The sequence below is a fragment of the Pseudorasbora parva genome, chromosome 5 (genome assembly GCF_024679245.1).
Source record: "Pseudorasbora parva isolate DD20220531a chromosome 5, ASM2467924v1, whole genome shotgun sequence".
NCBI classification, from domain to species: Eukaryota; Metazoa; Chordata; class Actinopteri; order Cypriniformes; family Gobionidae; genus Pseudorasbora; species Pseudorasbora parva.
Window position 1 is genome coordinate 44,233,103 of NC_090176.1, and position 27,980 is coordinate 44,261,082.

At 37.4% G+C, this 27,980-nt stretch overlaps 1 protein-coding gene and 1 long non-coding RNA gene across 2 annotated transcripts; one reads left to right on the forward strand and one right to left on the reverse strand.

Annotated features, from left to right (window-relative positions):
- Positions 1-17,268, forward strand: dnajc10 (DnaJ (Hsp40) homolog, subfamily C, member 10). The gene is made up of 23 exons (XM_067444462.1): positions 1-130; positions 764-1,052; positions 1,135-1,300; positions 1,443-1,493; positions 2,929-3,011; positions 3,101-3,232; positions 3,329-3,422; positions 5,304-5,381; positions 5,474-5,517; positions 5,615-5,746; positions 6,543-6,632; positions 6,879-6,989; positions 7,219-7,333; positions 9,397-9,524; positions 9,765-9,881; positions 10,672-10,773; positions 10,868-11,023; positions 11,582-11,715; positions 11,798-11,851; positions 12,871-13,018; positions 13,673-13,795; positions 13,896-14,003; positions 16,583-17,268. Exons 2-23 carry the CDS (start codon positions 855-857, stop codon positions 16,592-16,594), a joined length of 2,376 nt encoding a protein of 791 aa, XP_067300563.1. The 5' UTR covers positions 1-130; positions 764-854; the 3' UTR covers positions 16,595-17,268.
- Positions 9,595-27,980, reverse strand: LOC137075639 (uncharacterized). Its single transcript, XR_010905071.1, has 3 exons — positions 27,852-27,980; positions 24,372-24,475; positions 9,595-9,648 (listed from the first exon to the last, which is right to left on the reverse strand). It is a non-coding gene; the product is annotated as an uncharacterized lncRNA (long non-coding RNA).

Sequence of the window (27,980 nt, forward strand, 5' to 3'; positions counted from 1 at the left end):
TTACTTCCGGCGGTTTGTTGTTCCCTTTTGGCTGTTTGCTTCACTACCGCAGGCACACCGGTGATTGCGAATAGGATCATGAATTAGGGTAGAACCTGTGAAGTAATAAAGAAAGAACATTTAAGAACAGGTGAGACGATATACATATTATTGTATCGTAATACAGGTGCTAATGTTACTTTCATTTATCTCGAGTAATCACTTGTGGCTTATTTTTTATCAGAACTTCAGGACTGGAATGCATTTAACGTTAACCTTACTAGCCTGCTGATGATCCAACAGCTTGTGTCTTCTCTCACATCAACACTAACGCACGAAAATGAATTAAAATGGTTTAAGTATGGATTTAAATGTAAACTCTTATACTAAACCGACTAGTCTCGTACTAGTTTACAGCTTTAGCTTTGCACGCCAACCAGAGCTGATCCCAGACACACTAAAACTTTAATTCACTGGTTATAAATGAGTTTCAGGCAACGGCGGATAAAATATTATGTTTGTATGATTTATATATTTTTATTACGCATATATGCATGTATTAAGTTGGAAACAGGTAGCATTTGTACTGCCTCTAATTATGTATACTGTATTGTGTTATTATTATTACTACTAAAGTAAAATTATTATTTTATTTAATAATTTAGTAATGGCAATTATTTGTTAGTGTGATGTGATTTATTTCAGATGGCATGAGAAAGTTGCCCCACCCTCTGTAAACACCTACGTGTTCATTTGAGATATCTTCTTCACTCTCACTTACAAGGTGTATTCATTCTGGATGATCATCACACTCCTGTAAGCCTGTTCTCCAACCTTAAAACACTGAAGATCTGCATCATCGTCAGCTTTCCACAATGGAGTCGTTCCAGAATCCTTTGAGACCTTCGAGAAAGTCATTGCTGTTTGCCTTCATCGCAGTATGGCTTTTCGTTTCCATTTCCTCTGATGAAGATTACTACAAGTTGTTGGGTATCTCTAGAGAGGCCAGTACACGTGAGATTCGGCAGGCTTTCAAAAAGCTCGCTCTCACAATGCATCCGGATAAAAACCCTGTGAGTAGCTTTATTATGCCATGCCTACCAGACTGTGTCCTCCTTTCTTGTGACACTGAAAAAGATGCTATTGTCTTTTTAGAATGATGAAACGGCCCACGACAATTTCTTGAAGATCAATCGTGCCTATGAGGTGTTGAAGGACGAGGACTTGAGGAAGAAATACGACAAGTATGGAGAGAAAGGCCTGCAAGATGAACAGCAGGGAGGAAGATATGAAAGCTGGAACTATTACAGATATGATTTTGGTAAATAAATTGGCTATGTTTTAATGTTCTGTGTGGATGTTATTTCACAGTGTTACAAATACAATACAAAAAGTGAGTGTGTTGGAAGATATGCTGTACTTGCCTCTATGTTGGAGAAAACTTACAAATTTGTGTTTTTCAGGAATTTATGACGATGATCCAGAAATTACTACACTAGACAGAGGGGACTTTGGTAAGTGATGATCTTAAATCACGCAGATTATATGATTATATTGTAGTTCTAGGCAGATGAAAAAAGTGTTTGTGTGCTGAACTGAATCTGACAAAAAATGCTCAGGTCATATTTCACCCCGGAATCAAAAGATTATAAATGTATTCTATTTTTCATAAGGTAAATTATATTTTTCATAAATTAATAATTCTAAATTGTCCTCCAGTTTTTCAAATTCTGCATCCAGATGTTTACTTTTTGTTTTTTTGTGCAATTGTCATTATTATAATTAAAGAAAAAATTACTGAAGAATAGTTTGCAGTTTTAAGCCAGCTTCAAGTCTCACAAGGAGTTTGTAGGCCGTGCTCCCTCTCTACCAGACTTTCGTACATACACTTTCTCAACAGTTATACTCTTTTCAAGGTCTAGCCACGTCATTGGATGACTGATTGGCTCCGAAAAAATGGGCTGTCATGGTAAATTTCCACATTGTCAGTTAAGCGGATTCACGTGTTCATGTATCATTTGTTGACACTTTCACCCTGGAATTAGGCATGTAGTGACCTTCCAGGTCTGGAGCATGTGCCAGCTTGCCCAGACACAACAAGTCCAACCCTCTCTTCGGATGCCCATAATCAACTTCCAATACTGATATTTAGCACAGAATACTGTGCACATAGTCTCTCCAAGGTTGGAGTTGATTAAGCTCCAGTTCTGACCAGAAAGTTTCCCAAAACATACTGATAACATGTGCTTTCTCTCAGTAAGAGGTACAGACAACTCTACAAGCAATATTCATCTTGACTCTTTAGTTTAGTGTTTCAGTAAAAAGAAATATAAAATGAATAAAATATAATGCAAATGAAAGACAAATCCATATTTTTTTCTCTGGAAGCCGGGCTAAGCGAGTAAACACTGGTACTGCACTCCTGTCATGTTAGAGGTGTGTGATACCTCCAAAATTCAAAAACACAACATATTCTGCTATCAAGCATATATATATTCATATTCATGCATATATATATATATATATATATATATATATATATATATATATATATATATATATATATATATATATATATATATATATATATATATATATATATGCATGGAGAGGCTCTTAAGACTTTTTGACTCTGGAGTCTTAAGAGCCTCTTCAGTTGAGAGTAATTTGCATTTCAGCCACCACCAACCAAAGTTCAAAAAGAGAAAGTTTACAGTGGGTGTAGAAATACATGAAGGCTCATTTTTAAATAAATAAACCATTTTCTTTATACAAAATGTATGTTTTTTTTATCTTGAATTTGGGAGAGATATGACCTGTGCATGTCTCATTAGGTGTTTTTATACCCTTCCTTTGCTCTTTTCAGCTGATCTTGTAGTATTCAAATAGAGGTCTAACCTGTTTTTTCAAATGGTGGAGTGTTGACAGCAGTTTTGTCTTTTTCCACAGATGCAGCTGTAAATTCTGGAGAGGTCTGGTTTGTGAATTTCTATTTCCCGCGCTGTTCGCACTGTCACGACCTTGCCCCCACGGTGCGTAACTCTATATTCTCCTTTTATTCACTTCAGAATTGTCATATATACTCTAGTTTATTTGACTGACAAGTGAACACACCCCACAGTGGCGGGAGTTTGCTAAGGAAATGGACGGAGTGATTCGGATCGGTGCCGTGAACTGTGGTGATAACGGCATGTTGTGCCGTAGCAAAGGCATCAGCAGCTACCCCAGCCTCTATGTGTTCAGAACGGGAATGGTGTGAACATTCTGTCTTCATCAGTATGATATACATAATATGCTGTATGTTTAATGTCTATATTCATCCTAAAATATGAATTAAATCTGCCAACAGAATCCAGAGAAATACTATGGTGACAGAACTGAATCAAGCCTCACCAAATTTGCAATGCAGTTTGTGAGGAGCAAAGTGACGGAACTATGGCAAGGTATTTGATTGTATTCGTGGTTTTTTTTGTATTTTTGTTCATTTTCATGTTTAAATCTGGAAATAGCTGAATAAATATTCAAAAATGAAGTTCATGCAGCTCAACTGCTGCTATCAGTAAAGCAAAAGGTGAATGTACTAAATAATATGTATTTATTAATGTATATAAGGGGAAAATTACAAATAGAAGCATTTTCACTTGTGCTCTGTGCCCAGCTTTATTTTTTTATGTATGTATGCATGTGTGTTAAAGGGGTAATGACATAACGAATCAAATGTATCTTAATGTTTTGTCATACAAGGTATTTTCTTCATAATTAACTTACCCTCAAGCCATCCTCGGTGTATTATTTTTTTCAGCTGAATACAATCCAAATTATATTCAAAAATATCCTGGCTCTTCTCATCTCTTCTCAACATTAATTGGCATTAACGTTTTTGAAGCCCAAAAAAGTGCATCCATCCATCATAAAAGTAATCCATATGGCTCCAGGGGGTTAATAAAGGCCTTCTGAAGTGAAGCGATGCATTTTTGTTAGAAATGTATACATATTTCAAACTTTACAAACTATAATCACTGGCTTCAAACAATGGTTGTATGCGAGTCTAGTTCCAACTGAAGAGTGACCTCTGAGGTTAGAACAGACACCTCACATGATTTTTTTTTCTTTAAAGCTACACTGTGTAACTTTTATAGTTTATTCTTAGCTAAAAACACTTACTTCTTTCAAAAATATATATGCTCATTATCGTATATTTACTTCTTTCGAATAATAAATGATTCTCGTTAGTTTATAATATGCCATTAAAAATACATACGGGTGAGGGGTTCGAATGCCGGTCGCCATGTTGCCCCTCCATCTTGAAAGTACATTAGCCAAAGAGGGACATCCCCATAAATTCAAGCTTCACCTTTCGCGTTAACACTTGATGGCCCTGTGTCGAATGTGAAGAGGGGGATTGCCATGTTAATCTTGGACTAAATCGGCCACCGTAGGAGTTAAAACGAAATCAGAATTGAGAGGAACAGAAACTATTATTCACTGGATGGTCATATACCTTTACACCGCTAGATGGGGGAAAATATCTCACAGTGTAGCTTTAAAATATGGATATTTTCTTACAAAATCCTGTCGCTTCACTTCAAAAAGCATTTATTAACCCACTGCAGTCCTATGGATTTTTTTGGGGGGGTTGAAGGTTGCGCTTTTTAGAGCTTCAAAAACCCGGGCTCTATTAAATGCAATTACAAAGTTTGGAAGAGCCAAGCTATTATTTAATACAATTCTGGTTCTATTCGGCTGAAAGACATATACAGCTTAGATGACTTGAGGGTGAGTATATTTTGGGATCATTTTCATTTTTTGGTGAACTACTCCTTTAGAAATGGATTATTTCAGAATGAGGGTTGAAAATAATAGTTTTCCCCCATATATTTTAGTTTTTTTCAACTTATTCCTTGAACCTCAAGGAATACATTAAAATAATGTTTAAAAATCCATGCCATGGCCCCTTTAATATGTTTCCGTTTTGTGCACTTTGGTGTGAAGATACCTTTTCACTTGGTATTTACTACTGTTCATTCCTAAATTCAAACCAAAAAATAAGAAAATATTTTTGTATAAAGAAAATTGTTCCTATGTTGCCCTTTTTGCATTGTGCAATTATTTTCATAAAAAATTAAGCGTGTTTCCTCCCTTTACCATTACCGTAATGCAGAAAAATGTCATTCATGTTCATTAAAGTAATAATATAGAAATATATAGTTGTAAAGTATTTATACAAAGTATTTATAATACATGTATTAAGTTTATATAGTCTATTATGCCATACTGCCTTTGACTTATGCTATAAATTGTATGCAAAATGACTTCATTTTCAGGGAACGTTTTCAGTGAGATTGATCAGGCGTTTGCTGAAAGAATCGGCTGGTTGATAACTTTCTGTGCAGACACTGGGGGTGAGACAGCTACTTAAGCATAATGTTAGGAATGCAAACCCAAAACATTGTTTTCTTAAATTATAACTAAAATTAAAAAATGTTTTGCATAGATTGTCTGGAACCTCAGACTAGACGGAAGCTAGCTGGAATGTTGGTAAGCATTGAGCTGATCATATTTAACTAAATTCAATTTGAGTTTCATATATCGCAAACAAAGCATTAAAAAAAGTAAGTTATGTTTTTCTCTACAGGACGGTCTTGTCAATGTAGGATGGATGGATTGCGCCAAACAGGCAGATTTGTGTGAAAGCTTTGAGGTCACCAGTAGCACATCTGCTCTCTTTCCCCCTGGCAGTTCCCTTGCTCAGAAAGGCAGCGTATTGGTAGGGAACATCTTTCTAAGGGGGTGTTTAATGACAATGTTTTCAACTAAAAACATTAAAAAAGTTATTATTCGTTTTGGTCATTCATTCATTCAAAATGCAAACTTTTGAAAATGGTTTTCAAAGTGCAAGCTTTGAAAGCAATACCATTATTGTCTACATGTAAACTACTAAAATGCACATTTTGTGACGTCATTTGTGCATGCATATTACATGTTCAGTCTATGAACAATGGCAGCCTACAGGACTGTCTTTGTGCTGCTCAAGATACTGAGCTTCTCCAGCAAAGTGTAGTATTCACCGCTCTGTTGAAGACTGGTATGTGCTTAGATCCATTGTGAAGAAATACTAAATGACATCGCCAACTACTGGCCTGGCATGCATAATGTAGCATTTTTTTGTCGTTTTCATGGATCCATGTGAAGGGGATCATTTTGGCCGTTTACATCTGTCATCAAAGATGCGGTTTGGTCAAACAGATCATAAGTGGACAACGTTAAATACAGGTTAAATGGGGTCTAAAAGTTTTGAGCTTTCAACCACTCAAAACTTTCAACCACTTTCAGAAGTCATTAGACTGGATTGCTTTCGTAGAGGCATACCAGGTGTAAACAGGACCTTTGACAATGTTGTCATCTGTACGTAAACTCAAAACGTTTCAAAAGCATTTCTGTTTTTAGTACATCGTTGTCATATTAACATACCCTAAATATTGTGCATCCTGTCCAGTTGTAGTAGTTCTTAATTGAACTAATCGGATGGGCTGGTTTTCATTTTGATTTTATTGACCTTGCAGTTCATCCAGAGTTTGGATACTAGAGAGGTATATGCACAAGTGTTGCAGCATCTTCCTGACCTGGAGATTCTTACAAAGAGTAGCTTCGAGGTAAGAGTGCAAGTGACATTTAACGAAGATTATAAGAACAAGGAAAAGTTGTACAAAAAGAGTTTGTTTGCACTGAACTGAACATAGTCCTGTACCGCACCTTGAACTACCTGCAGTATCACTGTTTACACAGCAACTGACACGCTGGATGAAATACGGTTGCATGCCATAAATGTCTCCATATGTTTGGAAGTGTCATAAAAGATACCCTACTAATGATCTTTTTTTCTGATTTTGTCATTCCAGCATAAATTGGCTCATCACCGATGGCTCGTCAGTTTCTCCTTTGGACACAATGATTTGGCAACACATGAGTTTAAAAGACTTAATGCTCTTCTTAAGGATTCTAACATACAGGTTCCTGATTTTTTTATTTTATTTCTTTCTTGACACTCCTACATTTAGTTAACTTTTATAAGTAATTACATAATTTACTCACCCTCATGTTGTCTCATATGACTGACATTTTCGTGCATGAAACACAAAAGCAGTAATTTTGCTGTTGTTTTATGCAGTACATGGGTCATGTGAGTTCTGATATATGGGGCAGTTGTGTTGTATTCATTGCGTTCATCTGTTTGCACAGGTGGGGAAGGTGGACTGCATCTCAGATTCAGAGCTGTGTGGTTCTCTGTATATACAGAAGCCTTGTGTGGCTGTTTTTAAAGGGGTTGGAATTCATGATTTTGAGATTTACCATGGTGAGTTTTAGTAAGACTTATAAATATTATTAATAGTATTTAGCCCTCTGATGTATTAATTATTCAAATAAATATTGGGTTACACTTTATTTTAAGGTGATGTAGTTACATTTTTCTTACCCAATAAGTACTGAGTAATATTACTTTACTTACTATAGAGTTAAGCTTAGGGTTTGCTTCAGGGTTAGTTTTGTGGTTTCTTATACTTTAAAGGTGCAGTGTGTTCATTTGAGTATCATCTAGTGGTGAGGTTGTGAATTGTAACTGCCCACCGCTCAGCCCTCCCTTTTAAAGCACATAAAGAAGCTACAGTGGCTGACACAGGACAAAGATGTCGTAGTCTAAAACAGCAGAGTGTAGCTAGCACTCTGTAGAGCAGTTTGTCCATTTAGGGCTACTGTAGAAACATGGCAACGCAAAAAGTTGACTTTACTGTAAGGGGACCTGCAGTGTATGGAGATAGAAATGTCTTATTGTAAGGTAATAAAAACATAACGGTACATTATGTAAGGTCTTTATACACCACTGGAAACATAGTTATGTATATTATATTGCATTTCTGTCAATAGATCCTCATAAATACAGTGCAAATACTACACACTGCACCTTTAAAAATCATACAATAATTTCACATCTCTTTATTTGTATTTTGAGAGAGTTTCACACAGAGATTCCAGATTCCAAATGTCCCCAGATTTTTTAATTTTGTTTCATTTACACTGCCAGTGATTTTCTGTATTCTGTGTGTGCGTTTACACACATCCCGTAAAGATCCCATTAAGACATGTGACGTGTATTGTTTCCGCAGCGTCTACAAACACAAGCAATGTTTAAGTGCGTGACCGCGCAGAAAGAATAAAATGCAGCACAAACAATAGACTCAGACGTGAAATGTGGAGAGAGATTGATTAAAAATAATTGCAGTGTTCAACCGCTATAGAGTTAGTATCACTATAGTATTAGATTTCATAGAAATGTGAGCGACAAAGAGTCATGTTTGCGAGAGTCAACGTGAAATGCAAAGATATGTGAAATAAAACGTCATCATGTTTTACAGAGGATTAAGTGGTGGAAATAACAGGCGATGTGCACAGAAGTTTAGGAATTCTTGCCATTAAATCCTTGAAAATCACATATATATAGAAAATCTTGGACATTTATAAGCAATAAAGAAACATTTAATTTTGATGGTTTATGCTGCCTGTCACCAATAATTGACTGTACAAAAACGCTGGACAAAAATTATCTCTGTGTAACTGCTTAATTTTTTTTCATATTATATTATAATAAAGAATTTAACTGTCCTGGGAGAGATCTTTAATAGTATATCTTAATAGTTCTTAACAGCACTAAAAAATTTTTTAGTGACTTCTGAATGAACTGTTTTAAAAAAAAAAAAAAAAATATATATATATATATATATATATATATATATATATATATATATATATATATATATATATATATATATATATATATATATTAATAAATCACTCAGTTACATCAAGGGTTAAATAAAATATAAATGGCACATTAAGGTAAAAAGTTATAACTGAATTATGAAACCACTTTTTTTGTGTTTATGTACGCTGTACAGGTCTGCTATATGCTTTTGCTTAGGTGACAAATGTCTGCTCAGTGAAAAAAAAAAAATTAGAGGGAGCGTTGGTCTTAAGTTTGCTTATGATCTGCGAGTTGTCTCAAGAAACCAAGCTTGTGCATTTTTTTTCTGAGTCGATCATAAACATACTGTCCCACTAAGCTGGCTAACACTAAGACACATCCCTTATGTCATTGGTCCGCACAGGACATTCCCGGCAATGTTACTAGGTCCCCATCCCGGACATGTTTGCGTTCACACAGAAAGTGTAGAAAGCAAGTAAATTTCAAATGTGGTTTCGATGTAGCCACACACCTTGAATAGCTAAAAACAGCTTTTAAAGATTTCCTGTATCAGAAGGCTAAAATACATTAAAACCTGTAAACATTCATCCAAATTGGTAACATTTTGTTTGGTATTAGTCTAAAATGTTTTTGATTGTACTTTGTGTTAAATCTCCCAGGTAAGGATGCACTTTACAACGTTGTTGCATTTGCAAAAGAGAGTGTGAATGCCCACGTCACCACCCTCAGGCCGGAGAACTTCCCCAGCCATGAGAAGGAGCCCTGGCTGGTTGATTTCTTTGCTCCTGTGAGTTAAATCTAAACCTCTGCTGAAGCCTCCGTTTGAACACTAATGATTTTCTGCTAAGCACATACTTACATTACCATGGTAACTTCCTTGATGCATCAAGCTCGGTAGGGTGAGAAAGGATCTGAGGAGGCAAGCGCAGCGAACATTACTGACACAGTGTGAAATTCATACATTAAAAGCGTCATTTGGATGTCTGTTTGAAATTTGCTTCTTTATTATGCATAATCTGTCCTACAGTGGTGTCCACCATGTCGAGCTCTTCTCCCTGAGTTGAGAAAAGCCTCCATCCAGCTCTTTGGACAGCTGAAGTTTGGGACTCTGGACTGCACAGTGCACGAGGGGCTCTGCAACATGGTACTGAGATACTCCCCTCCGCTCTAATGTTGCAGAATTTGACCGTTGATTGGGCATGACGGCTTAGATTTGAAGCTGTTGGCTGTATCTCTAGCATAATAATGTGGTTTCCTGCAGAGTATGTGCTTAATAAGGTTGAGATCCTCATTAGCTTCCTGTCTTAGTTAAAAGATCTATTTATAGAATCGTCGGTAAACCCTCTGCATCTTTCCCACAGGAAACCACAGCATTTGACTGTTACGTTCTCTTCATATTGCTTAAAGTTGAAGGGTGTCGTTTCTGTACCACTAGCAGCAAAATCCCAAAACATTTTATAATAATATTTCTTTAAATAATTATAATAACTTTATAATAGGAATTATAATAAATAACGAGTAACAATGGTGTTTTTAATATCATTATAATAATGTATTACTATTACTAATATTAGAATTATATTATATTATAAATTAATATAATAATAAATATTTATTATTCAATGGATTGCAAAAATATTTAATAAGTTTTCTTATTTAATACCACTGTCATTATTAATTCAATTAATAGATGTACTTAATTATAATGCGTAATATATATATATTTTAAACTTTATTATAATTGTTATTGCTGCTGTTGTTATATTTTTTGAACCAGTTTCAAACACTCCCTATCTTCCACAGTCCTGCCTCACACTGCCACTTCCTAAATGAAATAAACATATTTTCATTGCATATAAATAAGCTTATTTTACCAGAGTATGAACCTTCAGAACACCGCCTGTTCTCATCTCTTACATCTTTCCCTTCTTCAGTACAACATTCATGCATATCCAACAACTGTAATCTTCAACAAGTCCAGCGTTCATGAGTATGAGGGCCATCACTCTGCAGACGGCATCCTGAAGTTCATAGAGGTGAGGGCTGAGGCAATGATTACGGTTACACTTCTTCATACCCTCATTCGTAATACATACACGCATCTGAAATAGATTATTGTATCTATTGCAGGACCTGGTGAACCCTGTAGTGGTGACTTTGAACCCAGAGTCATTCCATGAACTGGTAAAGAGACGCAAGTCCTCAGAGACATGGATGGTGGATTTCTACGCGCCGTGGTGTGGCCCCTGTCAGGCCCTGCTGCCAGAGTGGAGGAGAATGGCACGGGTATCTGCCCTCCTGTATTACACTGACAGCCCATCTGAGTGCTAAAGCACTAACTTTTTTGTGCAGTTTTCTCAATGTGAAAGCCCTTATTACATAAGCACATGTCCATAAATGTTTAATTTAGTCATGATTTTTGATAACCACAATCATTGAACTAATACATTATTAGTTATAATCGTTGAAGCAGCCTTTGGTTTTATTAGTCTATCAGTTTGGCACAATAATATGCTCACATTCAATATAACTAATAATAATAATTGTTTTTTATTATTTGATTTTAAGATATTTTATTTTATAATATAAAGATTTAAGGAATTTATATTTAATTGTATATATAATATTTAGTGCTTGATATATTCTTAATATACTTCTAACCTGTGCAATTGTTTTGCAAAACCTTAAAGGAATATTTCCACATTCCATGTAAATTAGTGACTTTTTCTTAGTGTATCTGTTTTAAACTTACAGTTTACGTGAACAAAAAATCCAATCATTTGACAATTAATTGCTTGAAAAATTGTCATGATCGTAACTACCCTATCGCTTTGTCTGTTCTAGATGCTGAGTGGGATTGTAAACGTGGGAACAGTCGACTGCCAGAGACACCACTCGTTCTGCCAGAGCGAGAATGTCCGAGCTTACCCAGAGATCCGCCTGTTCCCTCAGAACAGCAACCGCAGAGACCAGTACCAGTGCGTGTACCTTACATTCTCTGCCTCATATACAATTACACCTCAGTTCACGAGTTCTGTGTTTCTCTCCCAATGTTAACAGGAGCTACAATGGATGGCACCGGGATGCCTTTTCACTCAAGTCTTGGGCCTTGAGGTGAGTCGGAATAATTCTCACAAAGTGTCCAATATTTTGGCCAGCGTTTTAATCAATCAGCTTGAACTGTTTTATTGATAGTTTTTGACAAGTATGCGAAAGACTTGATTAAGTTGATTTCAGTAGAATTTTAGCATGTGGATTTTATATCAACATTTTTTTAAATTAGTACATTAGCACAGTGCATTGTGTCATTACCTTAAGGCGGGCGTACACGGTGAGATTTTTGCTGTCGTACGAATTCGCAGACGATTTTTTTTACTCGGGAGAAATCGCGTGGACATCGTCAATGCTAGTATGGTCGCGGCTCGCACCGTGTGAGAGGAAATACAAGACAAGCCGTTAGGAGCACCTCCCAAACTTAACGATAATTTTAAAGCATGTTTAAAAATTTCGGGGAGTCGGCCCAATTTTAACCAGCATATGACTGTCCCCTATTGCCAAATCATGCACAAGCTCGTCACAAAGGCTCAATCTATGAGTATTAGCTCAGTGGCTGCAAACAGCATTCACACACACACACATACACACACACACACACTTTCTCTCTTTCTCACGCGCACCCTTCTCTCTCCCTCTGGTTGTTTCGGTTGAAAGGAATGGCTAATGTTTTCTGCTTTTCAACAAATCATTGCACACATTTTTTCTTTATATTTTTGTATTTGAAGCTATAGCACCAACATTGAAAGCTCCGGTGTCTGTGTTTAACACGAAAGCTTGTGTGATCGCGGCCGGCTTGCGGTGCAAACAGTCGTGCCGTGTACCAGCTGATTTGATGCGATGATCAAATTAAATGACTCGTAACGTCTGCAATATCTCACAACCTCCCAATTGTATGAATTTGCACAGTGTACGCCCGCCTTTAACAATATCATAACTTGACACTCTATTGAATTAAAGTAGCTGCCTACCTACAGCTTTACAAACCAGTCACTTTTAGTTCCATTTCTGTTAGGTGGTGTCTATGTAGGCAGAGCTATATTGCATAACCTCTAACCCATGGTCTCTTCTATCCGTAGCTCGCTACCTCGTGCCTCAGTGGATCTATCACCTGAGGACTTTAAAAGAAAGGTTTTGGGAGGGAAGGATCACTGGGTGCTGGATTTCTATGCCCCATGGTGCGGTCCATGTCAGCAATTTGCCCCTGAGTTTGAAGTTCTTGCCAGGGTAAGATTTTTCATTAAGACACATTTTTAAAGAGATCTGCCACATTGCAAAGTGAGAATCATATTTAAATCTCTCATATTTCTTGTCATTAATATTATGCTTTTCTTCTGACAATTAATGGAGGCAACATCTTTAACTGCTATCATTACTTTTTATATTTCTCCATTTTAAATTCAAAACGGTAATTTCTAGTGCTTCACGTGATTGAAGTACACAAGCTTGTCTTTTTTGTCCATTTTTCAAATACTTTTTTGCTTCAAATCAAAGTTTGTAATATTTTAATTCATCACATTGCTGGTTGGTTTGGTGTATGGCTTTTTAAAATATCCCTATAGAAAAATGATGGGGGAAAATACTTCCAGAACCAAGTTTGCACAATGTTTGTAGGCTTGTGTATCTGTAATCTCAAGATTCTCTTTGGATCGTTCTCAAATCAAGCTGGAGAACGTGATCATCAGGTTTTGTTCATGTCAGCTCCAGTGCTGAAGTCATTAAAGCAAAAGGGTGATTCAGTTAAGACTTCTCACTCATATTGAAAATTAGATAATGCAACACGGAAAAATTTTCACTGGCTCTTGACTAGCTTCAATCAGTGCAGGTGCTCTGCTCATGAATAATTCAGCAGCATCAGTCATCTATTTCTCACTCCTGCAGATGATGAAGGGAACTGTGCGAGCTGGCAAAGTGGACTGCCAGGCACACTACCAGACCTGCCAGAACGCTGGTATCAAGGCTTACCCCACTGTCCGTTTCTACCCCCACCTAGGCACCACACGGGTACGGCACAAGCACTGGCCATCATACTGTTCCAGGGGCTCTCTATGCTTTTTCTGTTCCTACTCAAACCTCTCTATCTTTGTGTCCAAAACTCTTTTAGCGAGATCATGGAGGAGAGCATATTAACAGCAGAGACGCCACAGTCATCGCAGACATTCTCCGACAGAGACTTCAGCAACTAGCGCTACAGGGAAAGTCCAAACTTAAAGTAAGATACTCGCTGCCTTTTGGATCTCACTACGTTTGGCTTTAAGAATAATTTTGCTATGATCCAAACTGAATAATTTGACATGAAAATAACAAACACAGGATTAAAATGAAACAATTAAAATAAAATAAAGTTTGGTCACATTACTATTTGTAATGTTTTTGAAAGAAGTTTCTTCTGCTCATCAGGCCTGCATTTATTTGATCAAAAATACATTTTTTTTTATACTGTGATATATTACAATTTAAAATATTTGATTTTCAATTTATTATACTTTAAATTATCATTTATTTCTGTGATGCAAAGCTGAATTTTCAGGATCATTACTCCAGTCTTCAGTGTCACATGATCCTTTTATGAGTGTTGGGTTCAAAAGAACTGCATTTATTTATATATAAAAATATATTTTTAAATAATATAAATCTCCTTTACTATCAATTTCTATCAATTTAACACATCCTTGCTGAATAAAATTATTGATTCATTTCAAAAAAAGAAAGAAAAAAAATGACTCACCCCAAATTACTGACCAGTAGTGTATATTGTCGTTACAAAAGATTTCTATTTTTTAAACATTTGCTTCTTTTTTTATTATTATTATTATTATTATAAAAGTATTATAAAAAAGTATCACAGGTTATGAAAAAAATATTAAGCAGCAGAACTGTTTCCACCTTTGAAAATGAATCCTCATATTAGAATGATTTCTGAAGGATCATGTGACACTGAAGACTGGAGTAATGATCCTGAAAATTCAGCTTTGCATCACAGAAATAAATTATCATTTAAAGTATAATAAATTGAAAACCAATTATTTTAAATTGTAATAATATATCACAATATTACATTTTTGTCTGTATTTTTGATCAAATAAATGCAGGCTTGATGAGCAGAAGAAACTTCTTTCAAAAACCTTACAAATAGTAATGTGTCAATTTTTGGCCTGTACTCTGTGTGTGTGTGTGTGTGTGTGTGTGTGTGTGTGTGTGTGTGTGTGTGTGTGTGTGTGTGTGTGTGTGTGTGTGTGTGTGTGTGTGTGTGTGTGTGTGTGTATATAATTTTTTTGTGTCTGTTAATTATTTATTTATTTTTAAATAGGGCAAAAAAAAAAAAGATTATTTTGGTCAGTATTGAGATTAAAACGAACACAATTGCTCATTGACTGAGAAAAAGATGTTTAAAGAATCTTTAACAGTGGATATGATTATACTGAAAAACTCTTTATTTTAGTCTCCTACAGGCTTACATGCATCAAAGGTAAAAAAAAAAAAAAGATTAAAAAAAAGGTTTAATTTTATCATAATATACATTGCACTTCATCACATTGTTCACTGATTCTCAAACGACTCGTTGGATGACTCAGTCTCTCTAAATTCCTCCTTTCCGCGAGCCTACTCTGCTCTGTTTGGCCAGACGGCCCAGTCTCTTACGACATACAGCGTGTTGAAAGCTAAACGGCAATCACGATAACTGAACATCAGCTCCAGAGGCTTCCTAAAGCTCAGCGATTTGACACATTTTGCTATATCAGTCCGATAATTAAATATATTGGAAAAAATAATTATTCAACCCGAACCTCAAGGACGTTTCTCAGTCATACACTACTCAGTTTCAGGTACATTGAGTAATTCCTAACCATCAGCATGAACAAGAATATATCTATCAACAAACCGATGTGTATATAAAGAAGCTGGCGAACAGCGCTCTTTCGAATTGGCTTTGGCTGCGACTCTGGAAGACTTGGAGTTAAGCTTTTTTGAGAAATGAACAAAGAACGGCACTAAGTCATTCTTAAAAAAAAATGTGTTCTGAGTTTTGCCGACCAAATACGGCAAAAAGTTTTTATCTATCAACCATCTCCGCTTCAAGCTTCTTCGTTGCTCTGGTTGGTTGTAGCTCTATCCTATCGCGTGCAGAGGGAGTTTGAAAGACAGCCGTTTATCCCGCCCCTCGGATTGAGCCCTGTCAATGATGAGTTCCCAGACCAAACATCTTGATGTGGGTCTGGCTTGTCAGTCTTGCCCACAGCAGCTTAGCAGAAGTATTTCAGTAAGACAGTAATAACACGAGTTAGCTGGAAACTTACACAATATAAACACATTTTAAGCACCTGGTAGAAAATGTATACATCAATAATTAATAATACTTACAGATTGTGATTCTGAGGAGCAAGTTGGCCCAAATAAACTGGGTACTGACCCATCATTCCAGAGCAAGTGTTTTGTGAATCCCGCTTTAAACTCCCAAGATTTGAGAAGCAGTTGTCAATAAAATCCCACGTTGAAGGGACGGTCAAGTTGTTTGCGGGCGAACAATGTACAAGAGATTTGCTTATGTCACTGACCATTTGTCACAAAATCCAGTCCATTTGAGAGCTCAACCAATCACCATACAGAGAAGCCAGCCTCTAGTCTAGGCGGAAAGTAACATGATTAAAAGCCCAACTTCCAATGAAAAGCAGATTTTTTGAAAGAACAGAAATGTAACTCAAATGTAGCTAATTTTATCCTGATTATTCTGTTTTCTGAAAGTCAGCATTTTTGTTAATAGCATTAATTTTTCCATTTACTTCCCTGCAGGATGAACTATAGGACACATCTTACAATCCACAGAAGCTGTTGTTTGTGGCGTGGAGGGAGAGAACGCACACTCATGAACTCACTTTGATGAGCGCGAGAGATTTGAGTTGTTACTGCCAAATGGACTATAGAAAGGAGCGGCCTCACCTCAACTGCTTTACAGAGGGTTTGAGGAGGGAATCAGGATTCAACATGTACCTTTACATATGTTACTGATTCAAGAAGAGGTCACCACAGTGCAATTATTATTTATGATCTTCAGTAATCTATGAATGTACGGTCAAAGTGTCTTCATTTCCTCAAAGAGACTGTATTTATGACTAACAATAGATGTATTTTCTCACAGCTGCTCAGTTTTCGATTGGATTTCTGTGATTAAACGGTCTGGTAAAATTTAAAGACTTTTAAAGGTGTTGTATTTTACTTGGTAAATGCACCTTGGAGTTGCATTTCTGAAGACTGTTATTTTAATGTGCTTCTAGAACTATCATGCCATTTGTTGTTAAACTACTTATCATAAAACTACACTGCTATAGATGAAATCTGTAATTGAATTAGGTTTTCTGTTTTTCTTTTTACCATTTTAGTGTCATGCAGCTATATTTTTTTGCAGAGATTCGTTGTAGAATACCTTTTTTCCCCCTTTTGTTTGCTGATATTTCTATAATAAAGGTGTGTGAATGTTCTCTAGACGGCCACTAGGAGGCGGGATTTAACATCAAGTTTTGATAGGCCTATTAAATTGAAAGTTTGCATTTATTCTGAGGGATATTACAGATTGTTTTGTAGAAATAACAGTTTATTAAACATGACACAATGCCCTGTTTATGTTAAATAGTAATTTTGTAACTGGCTGTTTTGATGTTACAATGTTGTTTTTCAATATGGGGGTTTAATTAAACAAGTTCTATATAGCACACGTTTGCTGTAAAAATGGTTAAATATTGTCCCAAATTGCTAAGGATTAATTTAAGTTGTATGTGAAGTGGGTCAGTTTATAATGTTACAATAGCTATGTCATGTTTTAAGACCTTTTTTGTTTTATTCCAAACTTTGAATTATACAGGCTTTATATGAACTGAGCAACAGGTTAAAAATAAGATGATGTTGCTAAGTTAGAATATAAGTTAGAATGTCTGTTGGCAAAGCGTCAAAATGAGTGTTAGCAGACATTAGTGTCATGAAACATTTAGCTTGGCCATTCACACATCAGAGTTGGAAAAAGTCTTTAGAAATGTTTTTCAAGTTGTGAAAAGTGGAAGAGTGGAGACAACAACCTGCAACGCTCATTATACAGACCACGGAGAGGGGAAAACAGTGGAGGACACCTTGATACATTTTAAAAATCTAACCCTATAATATATCATTAGATTAAATATATGTGCATACACGGTGCTGGATCATGTTTAGAGCACTAGAGTATATGAAATTGTCCATAAAAACTTGAAACTTGATTTGTCCACTGTAATGCGATCTCATGCGTAATACTGCTGTAATACAGCTAGTGCAGTGATTAGGTTCAAAGAGTTTATACTCATGAATAATGCTGAGAAGTTTAGAAACAGCTGACATAGAATCATGCCTGCAGCCAGTCACAAACTGCCCATAACGCCTGATCTCGTTACATCATAAAAAGAATGACATCTACATTAATGTAAGTCTCAATGTTTTTCCCGAGGTTTACTGTTGTCAGCCAGATCCGGGCCGTATCCAGAACCTTCACCTAGACGCAACAAACGCGGCCCTGTGATGGCCTCTTCGAAACAAGCCCATCTTCTGCATGATGACTCCGATCTTCAACCGGATGGAACTGAACGAATATTCTGACTGTTTAGATCTACTGGATCTAATGGATTTGTAATGTTACCTCAATCATAATCATACACTGTTTGTTCGTTAGGCCAGAGAACTGGCACCCCTACTGAGCCTAGTTTCTCCCCAGGGTTTTTTCTTCATTATGTCACTTGATGGAGTTTGGGTTCCTTGCCACCATCGCCCTTGTTGTCTTAGGCTTTGGCTTCCTCAGTTGGGTACACAAGATATTTAATTCATTCTGTTGCAATATTTTCCTGTTATCAATGTGCTTTGAAATGATCATTATAAAAAGCGCTATATAAATAGGGTGAATTTAGGGTGATTGGGACACTTCTTCCAAGTCATCTCAAAGTGTCCCAATCACACTGAATTCACCCTAAAGGTGACTTGACTTGACTTGACACACTCCTAAGGCATGCTTCTATCTCACTTTCTCTGACTGGAAGAACTAAATTGCTTACAAAAGTGCACAAATAACCAATTTCCACTTCTTGCTATGTGCTTAATGTTTTCAGCAATATGCAGTTTGTACATTTCTGTTCACATCTCAAAACATTTGTGGTGACCCTTTAAGCAGAAAATCTCCAATACCCTACTGACTGGTAGTTGCAAAGTTACGTATAGGCAAGGAGGTGTTCAAACGTTCTGCGGCAGATGTTTAGAGGATGAAATATCCAGGGACTGTGGCAACACATCAAACTCTTTTATTCTCCTTGTCCGTCTGGAGCTCCCATCATAGTGCGCAGTGTGTGTCCTGGCATGGGCGCTGGAACAGGGCTTACCCCCGCGCGGACACCAAGGACACGCTGCTTACCTTGGATGAAAGCTCGCACGGGCCTCTCGAATGCGGGTGCTGGAAGAAATCCCTCAGCGGTGTGACCCCACCATACCCCCCTAACCGCCGGGTCCCATCCAGCGCTTATGAAATCATGGGTAACGCGCAGGGTGGGGAGAAGCCCATAAAAAAGCAGCACACCCCAAATTAAAACAAGGTTCAGTAGTAATTGTTCAAGGTCATTTTGACCATTAGAGAACATTGGAAAGGAATCATGGGAAGCGTGTGAACGTCCTGCCCAGGTGAGGCAGTGTTCCCAGAGCTGCGGTTGCCCTGGTGATTCCCAGGGAACTAGGCGACCCTGCGGGATCGCTACTTGTTTATTTTCTTTCATTTTGAGGTGGAAAAATCCCACCTGGGGCAGCTGGACAGGCTCTCTTGGCTGGCAGTGCTTTTCCCAGTTCTGGCGTCAGCGCATTGTAGCACCTTGTAACCACAATGTGGTTTTTACGAGAGGAACACTAGAGTTCACAGAAAACACACTATATGCTTTTAAAAACCAACGTCATTTTGGACAATCATAAAAATGTGTTTTGAAATTTATAACATGATTAAAATTTTATACTTTTTTTATTAAAATATCACACCAAAATAAAACATTTTCTTTTTTTAAAATTGACTTTCAGTTCATCAGTCTTATTTTGCTGAAGTTGACGTTTGCACACATTAGGGAGTCGAGGTTAAGTCTTTATGAAGCCCAAGTCGCCACTGTAATGATTTTTCTCCATCAGGTGCACAACTCAACTAAAACGACTATAAAGCTCCCTGATGACTATAAATTCAGATGCAGATACTGCCATGGGGAAAGTATTCTAGATGTGTTGATGACTTGATTTACATTGATGACATATATAATATACTTTTTGTTGTTGTTGTTGTTGTTGTTGCTTTTAAGTTAAAAAAAATATATATATTTTTTTTAGGTCGGGCAGTTCGGTCTGGCCTCGCTCCAAAGAGGGGTAATTATCCCCGAACAGAAACTGTTCGGACCAATGAAATCATCAGGGCTTTAGAGGATAACGGACAGATGATCAACAGTAAGGTAATCATGCACCTCATCAAAGGGGCTTGGATTGTATTTTTTCGAATCCTAGAGAGCTTGTTTGTATATGCATTCACCTTCACAATTTCTCTCAGAAATGATGATCATGTTGGGTAAGTACTCTGTGTATTATTAAATTCTTTAATTTTTTTACAACACCAGCAAAGATCGTGTATTCCAGACTGATTCCAGCACGTGTGCAGACAGGGTTGCCAAGTTTTTACAACAAAACCTGCCAACTACTAGCCCTAAACAATAGCTTCTCGGGGGGTTCTCCTTGGGAAAAATGCCGTTTGGGAGGTAAAATGTGTTATTTTGGCAAGGTTGCCTGCTAAAATTCACACTCATGGGTCTATATATAGTCGCTTCAAACCGCGGAGAAAAAAAAAAGCGGACTTGGCAACAAAGTTTCTTAACACATTAAAAAAATATATATTAGTCATAAAACCTCTGACAGTAGTTTTAACATTATTTCTTAAAATTACTTTATTAAATATTTATATATTTATATTATATATATATATATATATATATATATATATATATATATATATATATATATATATATATATATATATATATATATATATATATATATATATATACACATTGCCTATTAGTGCTACTAGTAAACACAGAGGCTGACGAACGGCGGTCTTTCGAATCAGCTTTGACCGCGACTCTGGAAGCCCTGGAGTTGAGCTTTTCTCTGAGAAAAGGACAAAGAACTGCACTGAAGTCATTCTTGAAAAGGGAAGATGTGTTCGGAGTTTTGCCGACCGGATACGGCGAATGTTTAATCTATCAACAAGCTCCGCTTCACGTTGCTCTGGTTGGTGTAGCGCTATCCTATCGCGTGGAGAGGGAGTTTGAAAGACAACCGTTTATCCCGCCCCTCGGATTGAGCCCTGTCTATGGTGAGTTTCCAGACCAAACATCTTGATGTGGGTCTGGCTTGTCAGGCTAGGTGTCAGTGCTTCAAGAACCACTACGCACAGACGTATGCAAGACATTGAGTTTCAGCTGTCGCATTCCTTGTGTCAAGCCACTCCTGAACAACAGACAGCGTCAGAAGCGTCTCGCCTGGGCTAAAGACAAAAATAACTGCCGAGTGGTCCAAAGTTGTTCTCTGATGAAACAAAATGTTGCTTTTCCTTTGTAAATCAGGGTCCCAGAGTCTGGAGGAAGAGAGGAGAGGAACGCAATCCACGTTTCTTGAGGTCCAGTGTAAAGTTTCCACATGGTTTGGGGTGCCAAGGTCAACGCAGCCGTATACCAGGAAGTTCCTGTTGCTGACCATCTTTTTAGATATGCAGATTTCATTTTCCAACAGGACTTTGCACCTGCACAGTGCCAAAGCAACCAGTACCTGGTTTAAGAAACAAGGTATCCCTGTTTTTAATTGGCCAGCAAACTCGCCTGACTTTAACCCCATGCCACGCCGCATTGCTGCAGTAATTCAGGCAAAAGGAGCCCCAACTAAGTATTGAGTGCTGTACATGCTTTTCATGTTCATACTTTTCAGTTGGCCAAGATTTCGAAAAATCCTTTCTTTGTATTGGTCTAAAGTAATAATATAATTTTCTGAGATACTGAATGTGATTTTCCTTTAAAATCATCCAAAAATTTAAGGAAATAAACATTTGAAATATATCAGTCTGTGTGTAATGAATGAATATAATATATAAGTTTTACTTTTTTAATGGAATTAGTGAAATTAACTTTTTGATGATATTCTAATTATATGACCAGCACCTGTATATATGATGCATTTTTTAATATGTAATTGCAAGTTACTTAAATATAAGAGCTCAAACATGCATTTTAGTCAAGGCTTAAGCGTTGTCTGTGAAACTGGGAATATATCCATTAAGTGTAATCTTGTGTAATTATGTATGTGTGTGTGTGTGTGTGTGTGTGTGTGTGTGTGTGTGTGTGTGTGTGTGTGTGTGTGTGTGTGTGTGTGTGTGTAAATCTTCTGTTTGATGTATAGAAGTCTTTGATGTTAATGATTAGGTAAAGCATCTATTTGTCCAGACAATGTAAACGTGATAATAGGGGCTTTGTGAACAGCTCTACAGTACGTCTGATTGGCTTTACAGGACATCCAAATACAGCTTGGCTTATCATTGCAGATATCTTATCAGATTCATCTAAGCATACGCAGTCCTCAAAACCTCACGGCAGGTTGTATTTGAACAATTAGCACTGACTTTTCCCTTGAGAGGAAAATGCTTATTTTCAGGTAATAAATTAATTAGTACACAAAGTTCACAAGAAAAATGCAAGACAAAGCTTAACAGTTCTGAATAACGGAACTGTGGCAGTCTTGGAGAATCTAGAGTGAAGAGAATCACTGCTGCAGGGAGCATAAAAAAATCCCTTTAAAATGAGAGTTAGACCCCCCCCCCCCACACACACACACACACACACACTGATCAGGCATAACATTATGACCACATATATAATATTTCCAATATTGTGTTGGTCCACATTTTACTGTCAAAACTGCCCTGACCCATCGAGACATGGACTCCACTAGACCCCTGAAGGTCTGCTGTGGTATCTGCAGTATTTCATACGCATATTTTTTCAGGCCAGCTAGTTGCCAAGGATACATGGAAATAGCAAACTCCTTCTGTCCTTTTAAAAGTGCAATGGAATATAAATAAAAGCAGTTTACATAAATAGTAAAAGTTATCTACATATTTTAACATAATTAACAAATAATTGCATAGGCCTATATAAAATATAAATTATGCTTTTATATCTTTTAGGCATTAAATTATGGGTAACACTTTAGTATGTGGAACACATATTCACTATTAACTATGACTTTTGCCTCAATAAACTCCTAATTTACTGCTTATTAATAGTTAGTAAGGTATTTTTTGTAGCATTTAAGTTTAGGTATTGGGTAGGATTAAGGTATGCAGAATAAGGTCATGCAGAATAAGGCATTAATATGTGCTTTTTAAGTACTAATAAACAGCCAATATCCAAATATGCCTAGTAATATAACTAGTAATAATCCAAGTAATATAACTGAACCTTAAAATAAAGTGTTACCAAATAATGTTATTAGTTATTTTATTCATTATTATTATTAATTTTTTCAGGAGGTACCTCCCGGAAATGACTTTTTGCAAGTTGGGATGTCTGTGTTCCTCCCGGAAATTACTTTTTGCAAGTTGGGATGTCTGTGTTTTTGTTTTTTTACCTCTAAACAGTGAAGTTGACCAGCAGGATGGCATGCTAACCAGAGCGCTGATTGCTCACATGCAAACTGTTGGTGCTGTTGTTCATCTAGCCATCACAATTTGCCCCTTGTTCTAACTTTGAGGACAAAATGTTCACTTTCTGACTACTATATCCCACCCACTAACAGGTGCAGTGATGAAGAGATAATCAATCATAAAACCTTTCAGTGGTTATAATGTTATACCTGAACAGTGTTTGTGTGTGTGTTTTTGTGACATTTGAGGACACAAATGTGTATAATGACATACATAGGTATGACATAGGTATTACAAGGAGAGGGTGAAATATGAGGGCATTGGCCATGTCCCCACTTTTCAAAATGCTTCTTTTATACAGGATGAGTTTTTTTTTAGAAAGGAAAAAAATGCAGAATGTTTCCTGTGATGGGTAGGTTTAGGGGCAGGGGCAGTGTAAGGGGATGGAAAATACAGTTTGTACAGTATAAAAACCATTACGCCTATATAATGTCCCCAAATGTCACAAAAACAAATGTTTGTGTGTGTGTGTGTGTGTGTGTGTGTGTGTGTGTGTGTGTGTGTGTGTGTGTGTGTGTGTGTGTATAATTATTAATTTTATTTACTTTGGTTTACTTGTCTTCATGCTGTCCCAAACCTAATAACTTTTTTCTTCAATGAACCACAAGATAATACACTTTGAGTAGTAGTTTTGGCACTTTTGTGTCCATTCTAGAGCTTGAAAGTCTCTGTTCACTGCATTTGTATAAAATGGAAGAAATAAAGTCATAGAGGTTTGGAACAACACAACGATGAGTAAATGATACCAAAATATATTAATCTGTGCTACTAACTGAAATAACTAGAAGTCTGTTCGCACACCTGATAGCTGCTGTTCACGTTCTGACGTTCTCCTGTAAGTGCTCACATGGGGCTCAGGAAACCTCCACTTGTCTTTGGCCTCATTAAAAGACAGAGTTGTTTTTCTGTGGCAGAGGGCAAAGAAAAGAAGCCATAAATGTGAGCTGTACAGATGTTTTAACGTTCTGCAACAGCAACAGTGAGGCAGACTAAATCAGACATCTGCGATGCATTTGAGCTGGATCTCTAGCCTTCAGACAACCCTTCATCATCCACCACTTCGCACCTGCGGAGGAGACATATATGCACGGCCCTATGTGGGTGCATAACATAAATGGGAACATACAGTAAGAGTTGCTGATTGTGTCACAGATTTCTTTTGATGATTAATTGGAAACGACAGGATTGATTTCAACAAAATAGTCCAGCGCTGCTCTGTGCTGTATTGTGCAATAGGCCTATTCAAGATCCCGAAACAAGGGTGATCAGAACGAGACCGATCACACGGCAGAGCACATATGAAAGTGCTTTGAGTTAGTTATCTCCACAGCCACATGGAATTTAGTCTCAGCCTCAGATGTCACACCCACACACCGCTGGCTGAGTCTCTGATGCATATGGCACACTTAACTGAAAACACTTCAGGATTTTCTAAGTTGTCATCTAATTGGTTGGGTTCTACAGGATGTCCGGGAAAAGTGTGTGTCACGTTCTTTAACTGTCCGTCTGGAACCAAAGATGCCGTGGTGTGATGACACTTTAAAATATGTCTACGAGTTTTACACACCGGTCTGTTATTGTAGGGACATCAATGTTACATTTTCATGCCTCTAAACATGACACGGAACAAAACAAACTCTAATGGGTTGTTTTTTCCATGTCAGTGGCCAATGAAAGCTGCAATACAGTCCAGACCTTCTGCCGTCATTCTATAGGTCTAACTACGTGAGACTACATGGAATCAGAACTCCACAGAAAATTACACATATTTCCAAATATTTGGAATTCCTGGCAATGTTCTACACATACCCATATCTGTGTGTTTGTTTATTAAAGATTTTGGCTAATTTTATCATACTTTCAGGTTTCAGCTATACCAAAAATAGTGTAGTCCTCTCAGCTCTGTATATAACATTTACCATATTTAAAAATATCCCATGGAATTATATAATCATTATGAATATCATAAAATATGTTTTCAGACATCCCAAGTCTCCCGGAAGTTCTGGGAGTCTCCCACATATTGATAAAGGCTCCCTGATGCCTGCAAATTAGTTAAAATCTAGAGCGAGCGAGTGAGCAAGCGAGCATGCGAGACAAGAGACTGTGCTCTAAACCGTCTAGCACACGGCACACGCACGGCAGAGAGGGAGGGTCGGGGGAGTGAGAGACCTTGCCCGTGTGTGTTAGGCCCTGTCCCAAATGGCACACTTCATGTGCACTCTCGGTCTTGTGGACTTACAATGGCCATTGCGTGTGCGTGTCCGTTAAGAAGAACGTTGGGTGTCCCATTCGTCATTTAAGTTTAAAGGGTTAGTTCACCCAGAAATGAAAATTATTTCATTAATTACTCACCCTCATGTCGTTGGACACCTGTAACACCTTTGTTCATATTCGGAACACAAATTAAAATATGTTTGTTGAAAGCTGATGGCTGAGAAAGGCTTCAGATAGGCCTCCATTGGCATTCAGTACATTCCCACTTACAAGACCCATAAAGGCACTAAAGACTTCGTTACAAAGTCCATCTTACTACAGTTGCTGTACAATAATTTTATGAAGTGTCAAGAATAGTTTTTGTGCACAAAAAAAATCTAGGTCTCAGACGTGAACTCACGCAATAGCGGCGCTCCTCCTCTTCCGTGTCATGTATTGAACGGTGGAGCTGCGTCATATTCTCGCGCATGCGTCGAGTTCACGTCAATAACTTGGTGGATAAAGTCGTTATTTAGATTTTTGTGTGCACAATAACAATTTTCGTCGCATTGTACAATTATTGTACAGCCCCGGTCGTAGGATTGACTTTGTAACGATGTGTTTAGTGCCTTTATGGGTCTTGTGAGTGGGAATGTACTGAATACCAAAGGAGAACTAATATCTGAAGCCTTTCTCAGCCATCAGCTTTCAACAAAAATATCTTCATCCAACGACATGAGGGTGAGTAATTAATGAAATAATTATACTTTTTGGGTGAACTAACCCTTTAAAGAAGGGTGCTCGTGAGCTTTGTGGCTGCTATGTTCCCCCGATGTGCACTTCAGCTGAGCACGCAAGTTTGCGAGCTACGCAGAGGACTTCTACCCGGCAGTCAAAGCGGCATTACGTCATGAAAGTGCGGACTCAGAGGAAGACCGTGAGGGTTTAGGGTGCCATTTGGGACAGGAACCAAGGGGGTAATCTAGCGCTCGGAAAGCGTTCCATCCATAGGGGCTGCCATTGCTAACCAAGCCATCACCTGCTGTTAGCATCCCATTGACTCCCATTCATTTTTGAGTCACTTTGACAGTGAATAACTTTACATCTGAGGCGTTTAAAGACTTCATTTGTCTATTGTTTATTTCTAAAGAAACACGACAACGCATAAAAGGCTCCATTACCTTGTATCTTACACTATCGCCCCGCAGAAGCTGTTTTTGTAAAAATAGGCTAACTATTGCGTCATAACCAACGCGACTCTGTCGCACAGTTTAGAAATTACCGTATAGACCTGAGGAGACGCTCGCAGGCAATCTTTTACTGTCTATGAGACAGTCAGGGGGACGTGGAGACATAAAGTCTGATAAAGTCAAGGGAGAAAAATGGGAAGAAGCCCATAGTGAGCCAAAAGCAATGGGAGAAAATATTTAAACAACGTGATTCACATTTTCACTTTCCACTAGGCCTACTAGAAGACCTTCTGTCAGACAGGTTGCTCACGTCACATCTACGTCGTCAAGCTCAGTCTGAGCCTGCGCGGTTCGCTCAGCCATCAGGAAATGAGTGCTCCTTCACTGACCTCACTTTCCGCCTTTGAAGTCAATGGGATAGCTCTGTCCATTTCTTTTACTATGACAGGAACAGCCTAGAAACAGTAGCGCCATGGCAGAAGGAGAGTGCCCCCCAAAAATTAAAGTATAAGACACATTTTACGCCAGACTACACATAAGTGTTAAACATAATGAACATTTTTAACAATGACTTCAGCATTGCCCATATTGTAAAAGACATGTTGAGGTAAAGTTTCATTTAATGCGCATATTTTCACGCCAGCTAACATTAGTTGCCAAGGCTACGTGATAAATAGTAAAAGTTATCTACATATTTTAACATAATTAACAAATATTTTAGGCATTAAATTATGATATGATATTTTATTAATTATAGGAGTTTGAATGCCACAAGCTTTCAGTTGAGTTCACGTAGATGACAGACAGACAGACATTGCATCCTAGCTATCCTAACCGTTCAGGTGACATTTCTCAATATCTAAAAGTAACGTTATCTAAAAAACAAACAACTTACAATTTTGTGAGGAAGTTGAAATTTCATGTTCATGAAGAAACAAAAAACAAATTACTATTAAAAACTTTTTAAAAAACAAATGGGGAAAAAAAAAACGATATTCCGTATTGAACCGTATTGGGGTTCCCA